The sequence below is a fragment of the Equus caballus genome, chromosome 8, assembly GCF_041296265.1.
Source record: "Equus caballus isolate H_3958 breed thoroughbred chromosome 8, TB-T2T, whole genome shotgun sequence".
NCBI lineage: Eukaryota > Metazoa > Chordata > Mammalia > Perissodactyla > Equidae > Equus > Equus caballus.
The window spans coordinates 81,430,887-81,453,749 of NC_091691.1; the positions used below are offsets into that span (position 1 = coordinate 81,430,887).

General features: G+C 37.3%; 1 protein-coding gene across 46 annotated transcripts in view; it reads right to left on the reverse strand.

Annotated features, from left to right (window-relative positions):
* TCF4 (transcription factor 4) overlaps positions 1-22,863 on the reverse strand; it is a 344,026-nt gene that overhangs the window by 109,229 nt on the left and 211,934 nt on the right. For 32 of the 46 annotated variants that reach the window (XM_014727825.2, XM_070275681.1, XM_070275697.1 and 29 more), the window contains 2 exons: positions 12,631-12,760; positions 12,111-12,160 (listed from right to left, as the gene is read on the reverse strand). In XM_014727825.2, the coding sequence (XP_014583311.1) occupies positions 12,111-12,160; positions 12,631-12,760 (180 nt within the window). The remainder of the gene's footprint in view (positions 1-12,110; positions 12,161-12,630; positions 12,761-22,863) is intronic. The other 14 variants (XM_070275682.1, XM_070275695.1, XM_023647843.2 and 11 more) reach the window with 1 other exon arrangement.

A 22,863-nucleotide genomic window follows, 5' to 3' on the forward strand; every position in this document is an offset into this window, starting at 1 on the left:
TCCCTTAGCCCATTCTGATGCCAAGCGGACTACAGCTTGCCCATTTCATTTCGACCACGGCAGCCAAAAAAAGCACTGCCCCACCGTGCAACGACAAGCAGTCTCTTTTGATATTAGTACCTCAGTATGCAATAGAAGAGAGTCAGATGTCCCTCAACTATGTGCCCTCCCCTGAGGGACTCTGTCCTGGCCTTCCTTGGCCAGAGAGATGGTTGAGCGTGCCACAAATCCTTAGCTTTGAAAGCACAGGGGAAGGAAACACACCATCCGCAGGGCTCAGACAGAAATGGCGAGGAGAGCCTCTTCTGGGGAGAGGATTCATGCCCTCCAATTCAACACTCGCATTTAGCTGGAAATATTAACTCATATTCGATTCACTCCCTGCCAGCCAGCACACATAAGCACAAACTGCATTACATAAGAAAAGGAGTCTTTTTTTCTTATGTAATTAAATCTTAGTATACGCTAGTAAATAAACATCAGATTTTCTTATTTTTCTTTCACGAATGAAAGGGGACTCTTCGGGGTTCAGGAGCATGGATTTTTTCATTGATCCTCAGAGAAGGAGGAAGATGGTAGTGGAATCCACTCCTTCTGTCCCCCAACACATCCGGATTTCTTTGCGAAATACACAGAATCAGACTCTAACCTGGTTTAACCTCTGAATGTGCCCTGTAACGCTGTCATTCTCTCCAACATTAACATATCATGTGTTTTATGATTCCAATGAAGCGTCAACCAGGTGAATATCTCAATTTCTGGGCATTTCAGGAATCTGAGAGTAACCGAGGCATCCTTCATTTTTACAGGTGACTCAATTTTTGTTGTGACCAGAACTGAACATAAAGCTTTTAAAAGCTTAAATGTACACATTTATGCATTCATTACACAGTGTTAAATCTAATTTGTTCTTTTTACTGTCACAGGAAGCACATGTTTAAAGCAATCTGTTTCCTCATGTGAATGCTTTCCTGTCTGTTTAAAAAAAATTGCGACACACTTTACCCTGAGTAACCAAGAGGTGATCATAAATATCCCTAAATAGCATTAAACAGATATGAAAGACATTAACACTTTCAGAATGCCAAAGTAGTATTAAAAAAAATTCTAACAGATGCTCCTAGGTCAAAAAGTGAAATGTGTGTTTCCTGAAAAAACACTCATCAGAATCATAAATGAACTGTGAGTGGAGAAGTGAGGTGTTACCGAACAAACGAGGATCCGTTTGGTGAGGAACACAGCAATCCACTGCCAAAGTGTACTTGCCATAAAATGCCAAATTGAAATGGAAGTTTGATGAAAACCAATATCCTTTGTAATCCACAAGGTGGCAATGACTACAAATGAGGGGTGGCTCAATCGGATCTATCCGGCTTCCCAGGGAAAGATGCTGTCTCTGTGAACCGAACATCAGTCTTTGCTCGGGGCCATAAGGAAGAGGTCCAGCCAACGAGGACCTTTCCCAAGGAATCTAACGTGGTCCCTGGTTTTTCTGTAAATGACAACTGGCTGGAAAAAGACATTCGTGGTGGGAGGTAGAGACCATGCTCTCTCTCTCCTAACCCCTTTGACAGATGTTTTTTTCCTTTAAATGCAGAGTTAACTCATCAGCCCTTACAAAAAATTGTTTTAAGTTTCTCATAGCTGACAAGCAAAACTACTTTTATGAATTCAGCGATGGCATTGAGAAAAAACACATTACCACGTAGCAAAGGCCAGAATCCAGCAATTCTTTGACTTCACCTTAAAACACCTGTATAAATATTCCTGTTTAATGTTAGAAATTTACCTAAACAGTCCTAAACAAATCGAACTGTTTGACTTTATAAGAGAAACAAACTGCCACACAAGCTCACCTAGTCAACACATCTTCATCTTGCCAGATGAAGGAAAAACCCCAGGCCTAACCTTCTCTTTGCAAGGGTACCAGAGCCAACTTCACAAAGATGGACTTGTGCATCACTCGAGAGGACCCGCTTCTGACCAATCATAGAATGACACTGATAGATTAGGAAAGAAGAGACATGTATCTCCTTATCACGCAGAGGCAGTGCTGATTTAGGCATAAACAAATTATTGGCAGAGGGAATCATATTATGAGGAGCTCTGTCATCTTGGCCTGATGTCCCATTTCAAAAGAAAAAATATGGAGTACATACTTTCAACACAAACTTTGCCGAGTGATAAGTTAACAATTACAAAGGCTGAGTAGGTGTCTTGGCCTGTTAGAGACACTGCTGTAAGGACAAAGAGATACAGAAAGCACTTGCAATATTTCATAATTTCAGAAAAAGCAAGTGACTTCCACTAGATAGAATTCTTCTGCATGCAACTGAGACCCTGGTCTTAGTTTCTACTCTGTGGCTAACTACTTGAGTAAGCTGCACCGTTAAGTTTTTCTCAAGTGCCAAAAGAAAGTTATCTTGCAGCTGATTTTAACATTGCCAGTGCTTATCATTATTATCATAAGCTGTTAACATTTCTTAGATATTTACAACGCATTAGGACTATGCTAAGCACATTATTTATATTGTCATTTATTTATCACAATATTCTTGGGAGGTATGTATATTTCTTCATTTTTCAGAGAAGAACTCAAGGGTATTATAGCATGGGCCCAAAGCCATGTAGCTAGTAAGTGGCACAGCAACTAAAAACCCAGTTGATCAGATTCCATGCTTGTAACCACTAGATCATACTGTCTCTGTTACAGACACGTTGTCCTGAATTGTCTAGACTTTCTAACGGATCTGCCAGGGCAGAAGTTGTGCATTATAACCAGTGCACCACTTAGAGGTAATGACAGTCATTCTACAGGGAGATGAAACTTCTGAATATTTCACTTATTCCAGATCATCAAATACTTGCGAAGGGAACAACCACCACGTTGCAGAGAGCTTTCTGGGCCACAAAGTGTTCTGAATAGCCTCATGGTTAAGGACACAGAAACCCTGGAGACAGATCGCCCAGGCTCAAACTCAGCTCTGCCACTTACTAGCTGTGTGATCTTGGCCATGTTTCTTCACCCCTCTGTGTCTCCATTTCTTTATCCGTGAATAAACAGAAGTACCCATCTCACTGGATTTTTGTAGGATTAAATGATTTTTAACAGAGGCAAAGTGCTCAGTGCCTGGCACAGAATAAGCACTACGTTAAGGGTTTGTTGTTAATGTACCAGCATCATCTCATTAAGCAGGCACTTATGAAATGGGTCTAAACCTATTTAGTAGACCATGAAATAGGTTTGTGACCTAACCTAGACCACTGGGTGAGTAAGTAGAGGATATTAGACACTAAATTAGGAAGATTTCTTTATTTCTAGTGCAGTGTTATTGCTAGCCTACTGTGCCACTTTTACTACTATATTCATTCAGTGAAATATATTTCAAAGTAATACACCTAAAACAATGAGGTTGGTTTCTATGGGACAAAAAAGATGTACGTAAAACAAGACCCTTAACCCTCTTCAAGGTGGCTACAAGTGAGTAAGGGACTCAGCATCTCCATAATAAGCCAAAAGGAGAAAAAGTCCCTGTGTTACACTGCGTGCGTTATTTTATTTCTTGAATGCACAACTTTCTCAAAAGGAGAGACATTATGCTCTTTGACACACCAAGACCATTCCCACAAATTGAGATGTGAGTGACACAACACCAAGGATTTCCCTAAATGGGAAGGACCTTAACTGTGAAGCTTCACGATATAAATAAAGGGTACCTTGAAGAGAAAGAAATCTTCAATGGTACATGGTGTATCTAGTTTGAGTTTAGTTGACCAATATGCTTTGAATAAGTACAAGTGAAGAAAGAAATGAATGAATGAATGAAACCTTCTGAAAATGCCTTTCCCCCTTCCCACCCGGTGCTCCCAGTTTATTATAGGGCTCCACTTAACAGCTAGGCTGTTGATGAAATTTATTAACGGGAAAAGAAAATAGCATTGTTTGTCAAATAGCCACTTATTGGGGTTTGAATTCCAACTATATGATCCCATAATAAATATGCATAATTGCATTTTCTTTTGCCCAGCACTGTCCATTAAGCTACAGATTACACGGGGCACTGTCTCGTCTACACCTAAAATTCATATAGAGGCACTACATGAGGAACCCATAGGTTTTGCTGATAAAACTCCACTCATGAAGCATATGCCTTTGTATTAAATGGCAGGATTTGTGCCTTTTTATTACATAACAACACTTTCAAATAGTACAACAGTTACAGAAATAGGTGTATTTTCTACTTAGCTTAATGGTTTAAAAAATTCAAACTGATTCCACAAGTCTTAATCACCAGGCCATAAACATTCTTTTAAAATCTCAGCTTCAGCAGTCATGAGACATGAGTGCTGCTGCATCCCCAGACAAATTTTATTTTTATCTCATCTGCTAACATCTCCAGTTATTAAGACTTTCTTATGATAAAGCCCCAGTTTTTATACTCCCCTTATTATTGAATTATTTTGTATTTCAAGTTTGTTTCATAATGAGCAAGCCAGAAAATATTATTGTACCCTGGATTAATACACCTGAGCACCTGTGAAACAAATGAATTCCCCAAACAGAGTTACTTGAAAACATTATCGCTAAGAATCAGCCACCTACTTGAAGCTGTCTTCTCATAGCAGCTAATGATATAATGATAGACCGTGCCAATCGGTAGAATGAAAGCCATTACAATATTATTATAAGCATAATCCAGGAGGCATATTTAGAATGATATGGATTGGGAGGGAGGAGGCTGCCGTTGACTATTAGGCACTCTTTCTCAGATGATATAAAAATAATTGTTCCAAAACAGCATTTTTCTAAAATCCCTAGATGGTAACAGCAAGTGGTGACAGTGACAGTTCTTGCATGTGTGTGTGAGGAATGTACCACAAGGGTCATTTTTCTGAGAAAACATGTCTTTCTAATATGAGTCCATGTTTCACAAAGGAAATGCCTTTTAATCACTATCGTTGAAAACACAATTGACATATAACAACACACCAAAAAAATTTCTTTACAGTTTGCTACTAAGGGGTCTCCCTAAGCAAGTCCCTATTCTTCTGTTCTCCTGAATATTCCAAATAAATTTAGTGAAATTTAATACACACACAGATCCTCTTCTGGCTACTCTAGAAGTAAACGCTTATATATCAAGTTTCAACCCTAATAGCAGATTTATGATTAATTAATTCCTCAGATGACAAAGTTAGACAAGAGAGACAACAGTGGGCGTTGCTAAAGCACTTAAATATAATTCTTAAAAGGTTCTTTTCAAAATCTAATTGGCACATTCTTTTAGAATTGAAATCTGTACTTCTCACGGAGACTTAAATCATCTTTATTTTCGACCCTGACATTTGAGAGAACGCGGAGTCTTCTGCACTACCTTCATCTCTCTGAAGAGGGAGTATTAACCTCAAGCAAAGCAGAAACTCCCCAAACAGCTCTGCACCTATGCAACAGCTGCAACCAACAACAGAACGAGTCGGAAGCACTCACACGCTGCTGTTTTGAGATAAAATAATTAGTCTTTAAAACTCCAAATTTTGCACCGCATTTTATAAGAGCTCTTATTCCTTTAAAATGAGCACACTGGCGTACACAAACACGCCCTGGGACAATGGAGATGAAGGCTGAGAATCGCCTGCTGCTCTTTGAAATGCAACTTTATGTTCAGTTTAAAAATTCAGTGCAATTTATTTAAAAACAAAACAAAACAAAGCAAGTGTCTGCAAAGAGGCTGACAGAATTTAATCTGCCTTAAGAAAATAGAAAACTTTGCTATTTTTGAAGAGACTCTTCATTCTTTTTAGGATTATTGCTACCTACTCTGGGCGAATCTTATTTACTTCTCCAAGTTCTGACTTTGACTTATAACTTTCAAACAAAAACTTTAGACTTGCCTGAAACCAGGAAAACACACGTTGAAAATACAGAAATTGTCAGTGACGGGAAACGAGAAAATTTCGCTATGTTAGAAAACAAAACCAACGTTTCAATCGACGAAATGTTAAAACTTAAAAAAAGGATATTCAACCCAATATTAAGGCAAGCATCTCTGTCAGTCCACAAACAAAATAAATTCACAGTTCAGCCAGATGCTACAAAACAAGTTTTTACAATTTCCAAATAAAGGCAAGCCCTGTAACAATTCTCTTTAGGTAAAGCAGCCTTGAAGCAGCTTCTTAGATTTCTTAATAATTAAACCACTCAGAGTCCAAGCCTTCATACCAAAATATACACTTCAGTGAAAGTGATAAAATAAGGGTCAACGTCACAGTTCCCCGAAATGTATTTCTCCTTTCTCAACAAATGAGTTCAGTTTTACACTAGATGCTATTGTTCCAGTTGTTGAAATCTTTAAAAAAAAGTCCTGATAAATCTTTGCAGCTGAAATATTGAAAACTTGGTGAAAAATAAAAACACACACAGGGGAAAGGGGAGATACATCATGCACACCACCTTAGAAGCACTTGCTGAGTGGAAAAATCAGACAAAGGTGGCTGGGAAGAAAGGTATGTCTATCGTGGAGGGAAAACAAGGTGGTCGTGTTTTGTTTGAGTGTTTGAGGCATATATCATTTCATTTGTAAAGATAATTCCAGAAGAGCTCTCAAATACACAAGCCTTTCACCCATAGTTAACTTTTGTGTTTTTCTTCTCCCTTACATTTCCTTTCACTTTATGTTTAAAATATGCACACCAGAAGACATCTTTTTAAGGGGCAGGATCGGGTTTCAAGAAAGAGAGGATAGTGGAAGAGGCGCCTCATTATTCCAAAATTCCAAACAAAAATATAGAAATCTTTTTGCAAACCCCGGAAAGACTGGTGTGCCTAATGGTACATACCTTGTATATTTATGAATCTTGTATGCTTTTGAAAATATATTTAATGGGATAAGAACCCCCAATGAAAACTTAAATATAGCGGTTCTCCCATATTTGTTTCATAACCAGCCATTCATAAAAAGCAGAACCTCCCTAGCCTCTAAGTACAAGGGAGAAGATAAGATTGGTTTTCAAAAAAAAGCGTATACGCTGAACTTCTGAAGCCTTTGGTTTAGCAAATTCAGTGTTAAGTGCACACACAAAAAAATACTTCCTTTGCGATTAATATTTTCTCAATTTTCAAGGTGTTCCTAGTGCCACATTACATATTCTGTGTAATTGTGTGAATAATACTTTTGTCCAATTTAGTATGATTTAATTGCATTATCCTTTGCTTTCTTCCAGCCTATACATTTTCATAACTAATAAGCACAATGTTAATATCCAAACTTCATATTTCAATAGCTTTAATTGGGAAACAAGCAGACTAAATTTAAATCAACTATTGAGAGCTAGCCTAATACTTGAATGTAAACACCTACAGTTACACTTTTTCACAAAGTATCTACCTCTCCAGGAATGAGCCTTGAAGAGGCCCCTCCTTTTATATCTTATCACACAATTGGCTACTTCTAGACTTTCCTACACAGGATGGAGCCCAGGTGGCTGACACTTAGTTCACTTTAAAATTAATATAAATTTTATTTTAAAGAAAGCTGTAGATAACACTCAAGATAACATTCTGTTGACATGAAAAAGCATTATTGTGATTTCCTTATGGTCAGTTTCAAAAGTGGTGGGGGAAAGCAACGTATTTTAAGTACTGAGTTTTTCAATCATATATAATTTCTGGGCCTCTAATTAGGAAAAAAACATTACCAATTTCTCCTTTAAATTGTGATTTGCTCAAGCATTTGAGAAAAAACCTTTTTTCTAAAAGCATCTTAGGGTATGAACTCAACATCATGTTTGAAACCTTCAAATATGAAGGTTTTTGTACACAGAACAATTAATGCCATCAGCATTGTCCACTTTTTCTTCATATTCCTAATAATCTCATCTGTAAAAGAAAGCCTCATCCAGAGTTTCAGATTTTATTTAAGAATTCTGTCCTTAAGAAAACTGGTAAATCTGGGATTACACACAACTGAGATTTTATTTTTCAAATCCACCTGATTAACTCATACCTCAAATTCTAATGGAGGATCGAAATCTTATTTTAGAATCTTTATGATGGTAGAGATTGTTGCCCTTAGGATCCATGTGTCCAAAATTATCTTTGATCACTTAACACAAAGCTTGCCAGATCCTCCTGATTTTAAAAACAACAAACAAAACGCTGCAATTTGACAGAGAAAAAGGACTTCACTGAAAAGTGCAGTTTGAAAAAAAGATCACTGGTGATAAGAGAGGCCATAAACTATTTCTTAGGATAAAACTTATTTCCAGACAACTGTGAAGTTCCAGGGATTCCAACTGGGAAGGGACAGTGAGAGCACACTAAAGTTCCAAAACCGGATTAGAAATGGAGACAAATTCCACCAAGGTGTGAAGTAGGATGGTTGTAATTGTTAATAGTTTCTGGTTAACTGTACATCATTTTGAAACAGTCCAAATTATAAGAAGATTAAGGCTTTATGTGTGTACATACTGGTGGGCACAATAAAGTTTCCGAAAGACAATGTCTTTCTGTTTATGTTTTTTCTGTGTGCTAGGAAAAAATAGTTTTAAATGGCGCAATACGAAATTTTTTTGCTTTCCAGGTTTCAATGCTTCCATGTAAATTTCAAGGAATCGTGGATCATTTTTCCCAAATATGTGGCTTAAGGTGGCATATATTTCTCTGCATGAATTCATGATTCAATACGTATGATTATTACATTATACAAAGATAAGAAATTTGCTGGAAAGAGTAGTAAAGTTGAAAAATATTAGGTATAAGATGTTACATGGTTTAAAAAAGAAAACCCAGATGTAGAAATCGAGCAAACAAGAAGTTCACAATCTACGAGAAGTAGATTCAAGAAATTAGATAGGCCAAATAAATTCTGGCACCAACGAAAGACCAAGCTTTATTACTGAAGGCTCATCAAAAGATGAGGGCTATAAGAAATTGAGATGTGACAGAAAGAGCAACATACTAAAATATGAAGAGAGAACATGAAAACGTTCTGCTGTACTAAGCAGGGCTCTCGTGGGCAATTCGATAGCTGGCATTTCACACAGCCTTTCCCTTAAAAAAAAAATCACCTTAGCCCTAACTACAGGCCTCTCTTCTCCAGAGGGGCAGACTTCCTTCTCTCCACTGCGCCTGTGCTGTAGACCCTGCAGGATGGTTCTTCCACCATCCTATCACTGTCTTTCTTCTGCAGTGACTTGAGGTCTCTGGCTGCAGCACACAGAGCAAACACATTCAAGGATCCTGCCAGATCCATGGCATGATGTTGGGCCAGGCTTATGTTTTCTCCCTCCCACAGATGCTGCCGTATTTTCAAAAACAGGGCCAGGCAAGCCCCTCGCTCTGCTGATTTCCTGTAAGATCCAGCCTAATGGCGGCAAAAGAAGACCAGCTTCGGTACCCCAGTCGTGTCATAAACAATATCTGATTACAGACGTCACAGTTTACATTTTCTTTGTGTTAGGTTAAGGACCGCATCCCGAAAAGAAAAAAAAGTGAGTTGACACAACAGACTGTGACAGATTTATTACTATTTATCATGGTAAATATGTATCAAAGAAAACATATCAATGTCTTTCTCTCGTCATAATCACTCACAAAGAAACCTTATATTATCCTCAACTTTTTATTTGTTACAAAAATATTCATACATATTGAAGCAAGTTTCAGAAGTGTCTCTTATCAGATAAATAGTCATAATTTTATTTGAGCTGAAAAAATGAATGAGTGTGGCAGAGGTCTAAAAATATAAATCTACTGGGGCAAAAGTGTTACAGTGTCTAATATAAACTGTCGCTTTAGATCAAATTAAAATACACATTTTGTGTGGTGCTAAGGCATGTGGATCTTGTTATAAGTAATAAGCACTCCAATACATACAATGAAGCTAATATAAACTAAGTTAAATTGCTATTAAAACAGAGCTGAGATTTTTTTAAAGTAAGGACAATAAATATATAATTGGATTCTAAAATCAACCAAACTAACTTATTCTTCGTGCTTAAAACAAAAAAACAAAGTCAAAAATATAACAAGGATAAAATTTCCATTTCAACTGAATTTTCCTCCTTGTCTTTCAAAAAGAGGGGCTCTGTTTACCAAAATGTTCCTTAAGGCCCATTAAAACATTTAGCCAAGATAAATTCTCTAAGAAGAGTAAACCCTAAACTGACCATTGAAAGCCAAAAATTAAATAATAAAAACTAAATTTCCAACTCTAGATTTATTGGGAAGAAAGGACACTTTCATATTTCTGAACATATGACAGCATATCAGCAACACATAAATTGTCTTAACAGCAAAGAAAAAACTATACCAGTGAAATTTTCTATAGTGGCCAGTTAGATCTAGGGAAATACTTAAAAATTTACAATGAATCCTGAGAAATTGTTGTTGACGATGATTAAACAGATAAAATATCTAATGCCACACCAAAGCACTCCTCAGAAATTGTGCAGATTTCTGCATAATTTTACCACTGGAAAAAACAAACTAAGTTTATTTGAATATGAGGCATAAATAGGGTACTATAGCTTTAAGCTTTGCATGGGTTTTATAGCACAGAGCTATTCTATCATTTCAGAACATTCAAAGGTCCACTTATTGTATTTAATACTGTCCGTATTAGGTTCAGGCATGTTTAAAATGTAAACAGCTGTGAGGACTATATCATTTGAAGTTGTCATAAAAGCTATTAAAAGCTAAAGTTTCATCTACATTAAATCCACCACAAACTTCAAGCTTTAAATATGCTTATAAAAACCTCAGGGGATATTAGTCGATTTCTATACAACACAGCAATTCAAAGAGTAAACGACTCAGTACCTTTTTAAGTAACTTATTGGTAGTCCAGAGTGGCTATTTTATACGCCATTGGCAGTTGTATTTACACACTATTTTTCTATATTTATGGATAATTTTGTGACGGTTCTTCAACATTACCAAGTCTGTGAGAATCAGCATACAGAATTTGGGTTTTTTTCCTGATAAGACTTATTCTGATATATTTGCTTAATAATTTTTTGGATGAGCTGAACTGAAATCAAGTGAAATACACAGGTGTTTGGGCTAATCTAATCTTAGAACGTGTGCAAAACCTATTATTCTTCTAATTCATTAAAAACGAAATAAAAATAATATGCAAGCATTGATTGGTAATATATTTTCAGAAATCTAAACATAATTTTATTTTAGGTTATAAGAACTTCTAATAAGGCTCACCAGCATTCTTTTCAAAGAATACTTGTGCCCTACAGAACACAGAATTAAATTAAATGAAAACTATATATATATATATATCTCAAATGGAGGAAGAACAGAAAAAAGGAGAAAACAAGGAAAGAAGGGAGGAATTCATGTTTATTTTACATAAGGAGGAAATTACTAGAAACCAGCCAGTTCTAAGCAAAACTAAATAAAATTATCTAGGAACTCAAATTTGAAAATATATATGAGAATTGAAAATAAGATATTTATTTAGTTGCGATCACAACCAACTTTTGCCTTGTTGAAGACTGGAAGGACCTCAGCAACTCCTGCTTATAGCGCCAGCTATTAAAAAGACCCAGAATGCTTTTGGTTACAGCTGGATTCTTCTAGCTGTCACCTGGTATTCCAGACACAAATGGCTACTGATGCAGCTACCTTTGCAGGCTTTATTCAGTAACCTCTCTAGAAAATAGAGACATTCTCCCTGCACTCTGGGCTGAAACCCATGTAAATTTTTCCTAAATCCTCTCCACAAATCTCCTTTCGCATGCAAATCCATAAATCATCATAATACCGACAAAGAATTTAACCAACACACGAAACTAATACTCATTCTCTTGAAAGCTCTGTACAGGTAAAACTCCTCCAACTTCAGGCACCTTTTCAAGGCTCTCTTCAGAGCTTAACCTGCTGAATATCAGCACAACCACCCAGTCTCCCAGGATATGCAATTAATCACTCCCACGTGGGTCAGGTGGCTGAAGGCGCAGGTCATCCCTACCTCATCCACATTCTAGATAAACGTGCTGTTCTGGTGCCTGGAACCTCATTCACTCCTATCTCCTTCACATCAACACAAAGCCGAACAAAATAAACAATATACAAAGGAGAAACAAGCAGTACTTACTGAAGATGGCAAACCTGGAGGAACTTTTCGAACTTTCTTTGTCTGTACCTCTGAAAGAAAATGAAGAGGCTGTGAGCTCCCTGCATGCCCATTTTCCTAACTAAAACGAATTCAACCACAAAGCCATTTAGATTAGACCAGATTTTCTTAAATCGTTAACTTAGCAAAAATGTCGGTCCCACTACCACCTTTTATTCTGGCAGAAATCAAATTCTGCCTTGTTCATAAAAATGAAGCTACCTAACTTTTTAATGCTTTGATTTTTAAAAAGATGCCTTATATGGGCAGCCAAGAGAAAACAAGAAATAAGCATACACCAAAATAGTTCTCTTGCCACTGCAAGTTGTTGACATCCCCTCATAGTGTACAACAGGGGGGAGTCACCAGCCTGACAACGGAGCAAAATTTTATGATTTTGGGCGGATGGGGGAGTGTAGGGTGAGAGGGTGGTATTAAAAAGAAAGAAAGAAAAAGACTATACTAATAATCACTCAGGAATTCAAACAGAGGAGTACCTTACCCATGGCACTACTGTGGAGAGGCCTCCTTCGGGGGTTATTGCTAGAATACTGATAATACTGGGAACCAGGTTTGGTAGGCGAAAGGGTTCCTGGGTTGCCCATATCCATGTCACCTCCAAGGAGACTCTGCTAAAAGGTTAAAAAGGGAAAACAAACATATAAGGTTAGTTTTTACATTCACTACCCCCCAACTGATTGTTAGTACTTAAACCAATGTAATAAAGAAAACAGCATCTGCTAAGCTGAAACAATTAAAACACAACAAAACAAAAAGAAGAGGAAAAGGAGTCTAGGAAGCTAGCACAAAGTTCCTGGATTTTTACTTCTTTACTTTTAAGAGGAAGGTAGAAGGTGATTCTCTTTCAACAATATTTGAATCTTTTAAGACGACTGACATTTTAATGTTATAAGAAAAGGGCATTTATGGAAGAGTAATGTTTTCTTTATCTAGACCTAGGCTCAGATCTGGGAACTATTCACGCCCTTTCTGAACAAGAAGCAAGAAGAATCTGATTTTTTGAATGCACACAACTTCCCCTGGCCGCTCACATTGGGGGTGAGCGTAGACGCTCCATCAGAACCCGGCCCCTCAGCATCGGCACAGCAGGGGCCTCCGCGAACCTGCACAGCACCCACAGAAGAGCAAGCGCCAGCCGAACCGGGAGGCAATTCAAACCCTCACATTAACCTCCAAAATTATAGAAATAGTAGGCATTCTAACTAACAGGAACAAATTAAAGGACTTTAGAATGCCCTCTTGAGGACGGTGAGAAGCTAAAAAACATCCCCACAGATTAAACATTTACCTGAACAGTAGAAAACTTTGACAAATATCATTACTTATCACGGTGTGGCAAATTACTAAACTTTCAAAAATGATGACATACGAAAGATTATCTAATAATATTACATTTTCTAAAAGCTACATATAAACTTACCCATAATATATAAATCGCCTGATTATATTCTGCATTGAACACATTGTTCTTTTAATTATTCTGATATGCAAGAAAACAAGTGTAGATACTACCATTTATATTAAGAACAAATTTACTATTTAATAAAGAAATTTTAAAATTAAGTACTAAAAATCTAACTTTATCGTTACTTGTAATCAACTTTTACTGACTGAACTAATTACTGTCCTTGATAAAGTACAGAATGTGTTTTCCCTAATCTAAATTCTAATCACCATGTCACTCACAACAGACTTAGGGATGCTTCACTAACACACTATTCACATGCAAAATACTCTAAATAGGCCAATTATGACTCTGCCCCTGTTCCCTGGTTAACCCGCTGAGAACTGAAAAATTTCACAAGGCAGTCACCAACTAAAACAAAGGGTCCTTGTTTTAAATTAAGACAGTCTTTTTGATTCCTAAATAGCTCAACAAAGTGGCATGTCTTCTAGTGAAAGCAGTTGGTCAAATATGACCCATAAGCTGGAAAATCAAAAATTCAAACCTCCCCTTTCCACCGCCATATAGCTAAATATCATAAAGAGATCCTCTCTATTCCGAGGGACGTCTGCGAGTGTTGGATGAGTAATATATAAACGACTAATCAGCTACTGACAAGCTTGCCTTCACTGACTCCAGTTTAAGACTTTGTCACAGGATACATAATAAACACTACTTTAAAACAAAACTTCAAGGAAGAGATTTTAGGTTAGAAGCACATTTCGAGTAATAAACTCACTGCGAGTATCTTCATATTTACCACACAAATACCTGATCCAAACCAGATTATTTACCAGATAAAAACCTGACATTCGCACGCTCAATTATCGCCTCTTCCGAACTTAAGATATCAAAATGGTGAACAATGACAAACTAAAATATAGAGCTCATTATAATAGTTTTCTATAAATCAGGAATCAACAGTATAGTATCAAATGACTTCATCATTTTAGGAATAGCATTTGAAATTTTAGAATATCAACTTGCAATTTCACTCTTGGTAAATCTTATTAACAAAGTCTATATTTAAATAAGTCCAAGTCCAAGTTTGCTTTGAAATTTCCAGCAACAACGCAGTGAATCCTTTAGATCACAATCTCCTCACAGTTGGTTAAATCTACAAATGAGTCTTCATTTCCTTGGAAAGAGGAGTCTGAAAATGGTATTTCTGATAACTGCATTCTAGACAGGCATGACCCCCTTTTCTTCAATCTTCTTTCTCCAAAAATTATACAAAATATTCAGAAAAGGGCTGAGCACATATGTTGAAATGCTTGCTTGTCTTTTTAATGAGCTTAACCATTGCTTAATTCTTGTTGGTCCTAGTGGCACAGGTTTTCACTCCCCAGAAAGCAGATGCATTCAATGGGTCAACATAAAAACAAACACGCTTCCTATACTGTGTTTAGCAGCATTCACAATAGAGCTGTGAAAAATATAAAATGATAACTAGAAAATAGCTAACTGCCTGTGGCTGACCTTCTTGTTGTTAATTTAAAAGAAAATCATTTCATGGGCCAGTTGTAAATAAATCATGCCTCCAACTCTTGCATGTGCAGCCAGATGAACTATGTAGAGTGACTTAGTATTAAGACCAGATAGCACTTACATTTAGTGGCTCATGCTAATCTTTTTATTGCAAAGCACATTCCTGTTTCTTTCTTTTTAGACCTGTTTGTTCCTTTTTCTTTTTCACTCAGACAATAGAATCATTCTTCTAAAGCAACAAAAATAAGCATTTCCTCACACTTATGGGGCCCTAATCACCCCCCTAGGGAAAATTAAGATAAAAATATGTCTGTTCTTATTGTAGAGTATACTTGCAAAACGAACAATGACCATTTACTATTGTTTGGCCTTTACGTAACACGCTTAACTCTCTGTAGCACCGAGAAAGACAAAAAATTTTCCACCGGCTGAAAAACCTGGGTTTATGAATTTTAAAAAGTTAATGGCATTCAATTTAATAAGGTAAATTTACTACTGCAAAAATGGATAAGGCATTCATTTATACATGAATTTACCTACATGAATGTACATATCTGAAGATAAATTTATGCTGCATAAAAGTTAAGTTTGAAAGCTAAAGTCTGCTTTAAAAATGGGCAAATTCATCTTTGCCTTAAATAGGATTATAAAGGTTTTAGGGTTTTTGCATTGTGCAAGCTCATGCTCTGCGGTTATGCTGGGTCCCAGTAGAAGGCTGCCTGAGTCTGCCAGGAAACACTGGAAGCAAGATGTGGCATCTCGCAGAGCTAACCTGTAAATCTTAAACCCATAGTTGAGCATTTTGTTTAACTGTCTGCAATGTGATGAGACGAACCCTTCCCCTTACTCACTCGTTATTTTCTTTCAAAGACAAACAATTTCAAGACTTAAAATACCCTAACCAAAGAATAAACTATGCTGACTTTGTCAACCAGGTTTAAATATTTTGGGGTCCACCCCCTGCAACTAATTCTTCCAGCAAAGAGCCAGTCCCAACATATCGCCACTCAACTGTCAAATGCAGCTTTCTGTGAAGATGTCTTTCAATTAAAATTTCTGTTTGTTTTGCATCAGATCTGGGTCTCAGAGTGTCTTTCTAACACATTCTCAACCCTGCCCCCATTTGTTGAAGGGGGAGCTTTATAAAAACCTTGATCAACTACTGAACTTTGCTTATGCAACCAGGAATGCAAACCATGAATTAAACTTGAGTAACAGAAAAGTAGTATATATCTCAAACTAGATTTATAACTGAATGGTAATCAAAAATAGAACTAACTGCTTCAAGCTTAAATTATCAACTTTTTTCTTGTTAAACTAAAATCATCTTGCTCTGAACTATTATTTCATTTCAGTCAGCACTTTAAATGTAATGGGTGGGTGGTACATTTCTAAAAAGGAAGATTATATTTACCCTTAATTATAGATATGAGTGAGGTCAGGGTATGATGAATGCTGCTTTTTTGGCTTATAATTAATTCATCTAATAGGTGAATGACCTTGAATTTCAGAGTTGGCATCTGGGAAAGAAAGAAAAGAAGTAGGAGAAAAAAGAAATCTCTGGGGAAAAGCAAATGTGCCCCTGGTTTCTTCGGGCTTTCTCTGATTTTGCGTCACTCTCATTACGTTGTGATCCGATATCAGACACAACATCTTGGGGGGATGCTGTAGAACAGAGAAAAGCAGTCTCAGATGAAACCAGATTAAGCTCCTTTTCTGAACTATTGCCAAATGCTTGTGAGTCTAATTCATGTTTGGGTATTCTGGTACTCACACAGCTGCAATTCCATTCTTTCATCACAAACCTAAGTGATGTATAGTGGCTTTGTATGGCGAACTGACTCTATAAAGCCAGGAATTTTGGAAGGCTTTACATTATTATGGAAATAAAATTCTGAACCACTATAAAACTTACGAACGCTGCATCGATGTATAGGTACCTAACAGACTCTGCAGTGCTAAGTGCAAAACACACACTGAGAAAAATTTACAAATTAGATTTGTTTAAAATACTTTTTAAAATCACCGCTGAGGTCATTTCTACATAGTTAATTCTGCACAGAATTGGGTTTTCAAAGACACTGCTGAATAAGATTCCAAACAGCCATGGGGAAGTTTTTGCAAATCCCTGTCGAATAGCTGCTGCTGAATTTGCCATTCTGACCACAGAAGGGCCATTGCTGACTTACTATACTAGCAGGAGGGGCGATAATTCTGCTGCTGTTGGCACTTACTCTGCAACCTAGAATATATCTCGCACCAAAGGGCAATGAAGAACACACTATTTCCACCTGTCCACGTTTGAACTTCAAAGCTCAAAACTGAAGGTCAGTCTTTGGACAATCTTTATTCCTAATACCTGAAGGTCCGGGAAGGCACCTTAACAATTTATTTTGATTTCTGTCCTATGCTTGGTTTCAACAAGAGAGGGCTCGGGAAACTTCCAAAGATAAGATTGCAAAGATAACTTTCATAATCAGGGACTTAGATTGTTATGTGCTGGAGAGAAACATAAATTATTGAAATTATCATTTAGCAAAGATTTAAAGGACTTTGATCAACGTCTTTTTATTTCTACTTTAAACACGTAATGCATATTCTAACAAGTCAGAAGTAGAAACCAAACCTCTCTAAGTAAAGAAGGAAGGCTTTGAGGTCAAATAGATGAGGCTGAACTCCAGCTCAGAGGCAGACAAGCAATGTGACTGGGGGTTAGTTTTGCAACTGCTCTAACCCCTGTTTTTTCCCTCTGTAAAAAGGGAATGATAAAAGCTCTATCATAGTCACCAGGAGCAGATGAACCAACATATGTACAATGTCCAGCAGAGCTGAAATCCAGCTCTCCTTCCTCCAATTGATAGTCCCACTATGAGTTATGATCCACTGATTATTATTTAAAAGATTCCTCAAAAGTTGTAAATAAGTGTCAGTTAGATCCTTTTCACTTTCAGATGAAAAGTATATACTGAGAGAATAATTTTGAAAAATCATTATAAAAAAACTGAAAAAGAGTTAAATAAGGGGGCCTAATAAACAGTTGATGATAGCCTCATGGCCTAGAACTATGCTGGCAACAAGAAATAGTTAGTGTTCTTTCAGATTAATAAAGTAACTAGCCAATAATCCATCTGAAAAATTTCAGCTTAAATGGCCATTTTCTTGGAACTGCCACGAATCCTTGGAAGGATTACTTCAATGGCTCATTTAATTTTGCTTTTGCAAGCATGATCAAACTGTTACTGTTAATTCAGCTGCACCTGAGATCAAAACTAGTCATAGTTAACCAACTAGGTATGCAAAAATAAAAACTGTAATATATTTGATAGAATTTTATCAATCATGTGATGCTAAATAAACTCAAATTATTACTATAGCATTAGCCACTGAAAAATGACCTCAAATACCTGGTTCAATTTTGTTTCTCCCCTTGCAAGGCCAATTATAGGTGTTTAACGAATATTATGTGATATTAATCAAACAGGATTTTTTAAAGAAATCTTTACTTCCTCAATGACATCACAAGAAGCAAATGAATGCACTTTATAGTTTTGGTTGGAAATTTGCATAAGTCTCAAAGAATTCAATTGACTCTGAACAAATTATTTATCCTAGCAGTGCTTACATTTCACCAACCATTCAAAACTTCGAATATGTTGTCTTTCCATATAAAGAAAGACAACATCTTATATTTCAATGTTATAATGTGATGCAAAGGTTGTCACGGTAACTATTACTTAATGTATAACACAGTAATAGTCAAGTAAAAACTCATGCATTTTGGTGTGGAAATTACAACTGAGCAAGGGTTGGCAAGATTTATGCATTCACCTATCTGACTACCTCTCAAATGAAAAAAAATACATTATTTATTGTATACAATAAAGTGAGGAAGTCTTTCCATGGTTTCTGAAAATACATTCTAGAATCCTAGGTCATCTATTACATATTAAAAGGAAGATTACATTTGTTGGTGAGAAGGTAGAAATTTAACAAAAAGAAAGCACAAAAGCAATCAGAAACCTACAATAAAGCAGATATGAAGAAATCTTATAAACTATAGAATTTAAGATAACTACCTTCTTTTCAGTGTATGTTCCTTCTTAGTTCAGGAAGTTCATTTAATACATAATTTGATAAGTATTCTATAATCACTACTTGCCTTAAAATGTTTCTTTTCAGTAATTTTGTTCCAAAGTAAAAATAGAACAATTTGAATAAGACCTGTTAACATCCTAGGGAATTAGCACCACTTCTCCTATAAATATAAACATGTGGCTATAATAAATGTGCTGAAAAGCATATTTGGCCAGGTTGCTATTTTAGTAAAATAGAGGAATATCAAACTGTCACATGTCAGTCTTCTTCATATTGGGTGGGGAAAGTTCCATTTCAAGGTTGCTGTAAATGCCTTTCCCTCTGAGCGAGGATCTATAAAAACCATCTTTATGCAGAGACTGTCCTCCTGGAGGACAGGCACCAGGATCTCATTCATCCTGCTTACCTAGCACCTCGAATAGGTGCTCAATTAAAGTCTAATGGCCAACTCTGTCAGATTTACTAAAATAAAGTATCCTGATAACTATCTGAACTTGTAAATAAGGTGATAAGCCTACCACACGACAGGAGGAAACTGAGGTTATCTGGTGAAGTGGCAAATGCATAATGAAATCTTCAAATCATCGTGAAGGTATTTAAGTCCTGACTATCCTTCCAGAGCTATGTGTGGCCTCTGCTTCCAGTGGTCTGCTTTCAATAGGCGTTAACAGTTTACCTCCCAAAGTTCTCTTTCTTGTATACCTGGCTTACCGAGAACATATGGCATTAAGGCCACACTAGTTTATGTGCTAGCTGAAAGATGAAATGGCTTGTTCATGTTTTAACCCCCTAATGTGCCTGGTACAGAGACCTGCCATGGCAAATGCTCACTAAATATTGAAATGAACCCAGAAGAAATATTGCTATTGATCAAATTGAGGACTTTATCCCATTTTTTTTGTTTTTTAGGATAAATCTGTTCCACTAGTCATTCCAACTACTGTTGCTGCTAATAATAACAATAGTAGTACCTGTAGCAGTAATAGTACTAAGAGGAAGAGGAGGAATGTGAAATGAGAGTAGCGGTAAGGGAAATACATACAGTAGTTTCCCTTATCTGAGGTTTCAGTTACCTACATTCAAATACAATTTGAAAATATTAAGTGGAAAATTCCAGAAATAAACAATTTATAAGTTTTAAACTGCCTGCCATTCTGAGCAGCATGATGAAATCTCGAGCCCTCCCGCTCCATCCCGCCCAGGACGTGAATCATCGCTTTGACCAGATCTCTACCGCTGTTCGTCACTCAGCAGCCTTCTTGGTTATCAGATCTACTGTTGCGCTATCGCAGTGCTTGTGTTCAGTCACTCTTATTTTACTCAATCATGGCCCCAACGTGCAAGAGGAGTGATGCTGGCAATTCAGATATTCTCTTACTGCACCTAATTTATAAATTACACTTCATCATAGGTATGCACATAAAGGAAACAACATAGTGTATATAGGGTTCAGTACTATCCACGGTTTCAGGCATCTGCTGGGGGTCGTCGATAAAGGGGAACTACTGCTCACTAGTAGCAGCAGCTACTGTAATGGAGTGTCTTCTAAGAGCCAGGCACAGCAGCAGACATTTACACTAAAAAAGCAGACGATATGACCCCTACTGAACACATAGGGACATTCAGAGCGGGAACACGGCCTGACCAATGCCACGTGGCTAGCCAGCAGCAGAGTCAGGGCAGGAATTCAGTGAGGCCTGACTTCTCAGCCCAGGCTTGTCCTCTACCCCACACGCTCCCACCCTCTAGTCTGTGCACTCAGTTTCTCTTGCCCTCACCGCAACTGTTAGGAGGAGTCAACTGGTTTCTCTTCAGTTCTTCTTAACATCAAAGTTCATCTCTCAAACTTACTCCAGAAGAGCCTCTGACTCAAGAGAGTAGGAGAGGCCTGGGTGTGAGTGCCACTTACTCCCTGGATAACCAGGAACAAGCCATCTAACCTTTGCAAGCTTCAGGTTCCCTGCCTGGGAAATGTTGGTAGAATTATACCTCCCCATTGTAAGAATTAACTTAGATAACAGAATGTGCTCATCAAAGTTCCTAGCACTCACTCAGCCTTTAGTCATTGATAAGGAGTGCTGTTACATACATTGTATATATAAAATATCTTACTATATACTAATATATATTATATATTATTATGTGTTACAATATATTTTATATAAAAGTAATACACTCATATGTCATTCAAATTTGTAATAGGCCAAGGAAGTGTTAGGCTGTAAAACAAATGCCCTCTTGAACAAGTGAAATCGCAGTTCTTATGTCTGAAATCTCCCACTGTCCTTGCCTCCACTCTTCACAGCCTTGTCTTTCCTCTCTAACCTTGATTTCCATACTGTGGTCAGTTACCTTCTCTAATAAAGTTCAAATTCTTTTTCTTTCATTTTTTTGGTTATTTCTTTTCCCCCTAGTCTTCTCTCATTTTGGTCCTCTCCCTTCTAGACTTTTCCTTCTACTTCATCTGAAAAAGTTCACCTGCTGACACATTTCTCATACTGTATGGCAAGTAAGTGTTTATGCACCTGATTTCTCCTTTGTAGTCAGGGGGTTCCTCAAGTGCAGAAAGTGAGCCTCAATCATCTTTATATTCCCGGCTTCTAGCACAGTAGGCCCTGGTATATAGTAAGTCCTCAATAAATGCCAACTGGATTAATTAATTAGTTGATTAATAAATTAACTACTGAATACGCTTCCATGATTTCAATGGTTCCCATCATGAAGAAAAATTAAGAACTGAGTTTCAAGACAATACAAATTTTTGCTATATTTCTTCATAGGGAGTGATATGACCTAAACTTTCTCAAACTATTCATGCACCAATTTGTCTGAACTCTTCTTACTAGTCTAATGGTTCCAGAACAGCACCACTAAATACTAAGAACAATGTTCTAAGACAGAGATTATCAAAAATTTTCTTAAAGGGCCAGATAGTAAATATTTTAGTCTTTGCCAGTCATATGGCTTCTTTTGCCACTACTCAACTCTGCTGTTGTAGCACTAAATCAGCCATGCACAATATGTAAACAAACAGGGGAGGGTGTATTCCAATAAAACTTTATTTATAAGAATGGGCTCTGGGCCAGATTTGGCTCCAGGCCATACTTTGCTGACTCCTTTTCTAAAAATAAAGGTATAGAGTTTTTATAGGACACATTCTCAAAGTTCAATTATTTTGCCATGGTAGAAATGCTACAAAATTTTACGGATGCCATTTTCACCCCTTACTCTCCCTCTCACCCCAGCCGCACCCAGAACATTCATATTCTGCTGTGAGGATTAAGCCTTCTAAAGCCCAGAGTTGTGCCTGTTCTCTCAGCAGAAAGACCTACAGGGCTAGCAAATGCTCACCCTCCACCTCCATCCCACAGCCAATTTAGCTCCAATCTGCCTTTCAGGCCTCTCTTTCCTCTTCCACACATTTAGTCCACTGAGCTGCACAGAGCACTTGCTGCGAGCCAGCCACTGTTCTAGGCACTAAGGATACAACCTCCCCGGGGCATATCTTCCCCTCAACTTGGCCAAAGTACAGTGAGAGTCACATGAAATCTGCGCCTTGCCTGGCTACCTTCTCTCTCATCATCTCTAACTGCTACCAGCTTCAGAGCTTCAGCCTGGATCTCTGCAGCCGCCCCACTTAAACAGTGTCCCTCATTTAAACTCCATTCCGAACTCACTTATTCCACG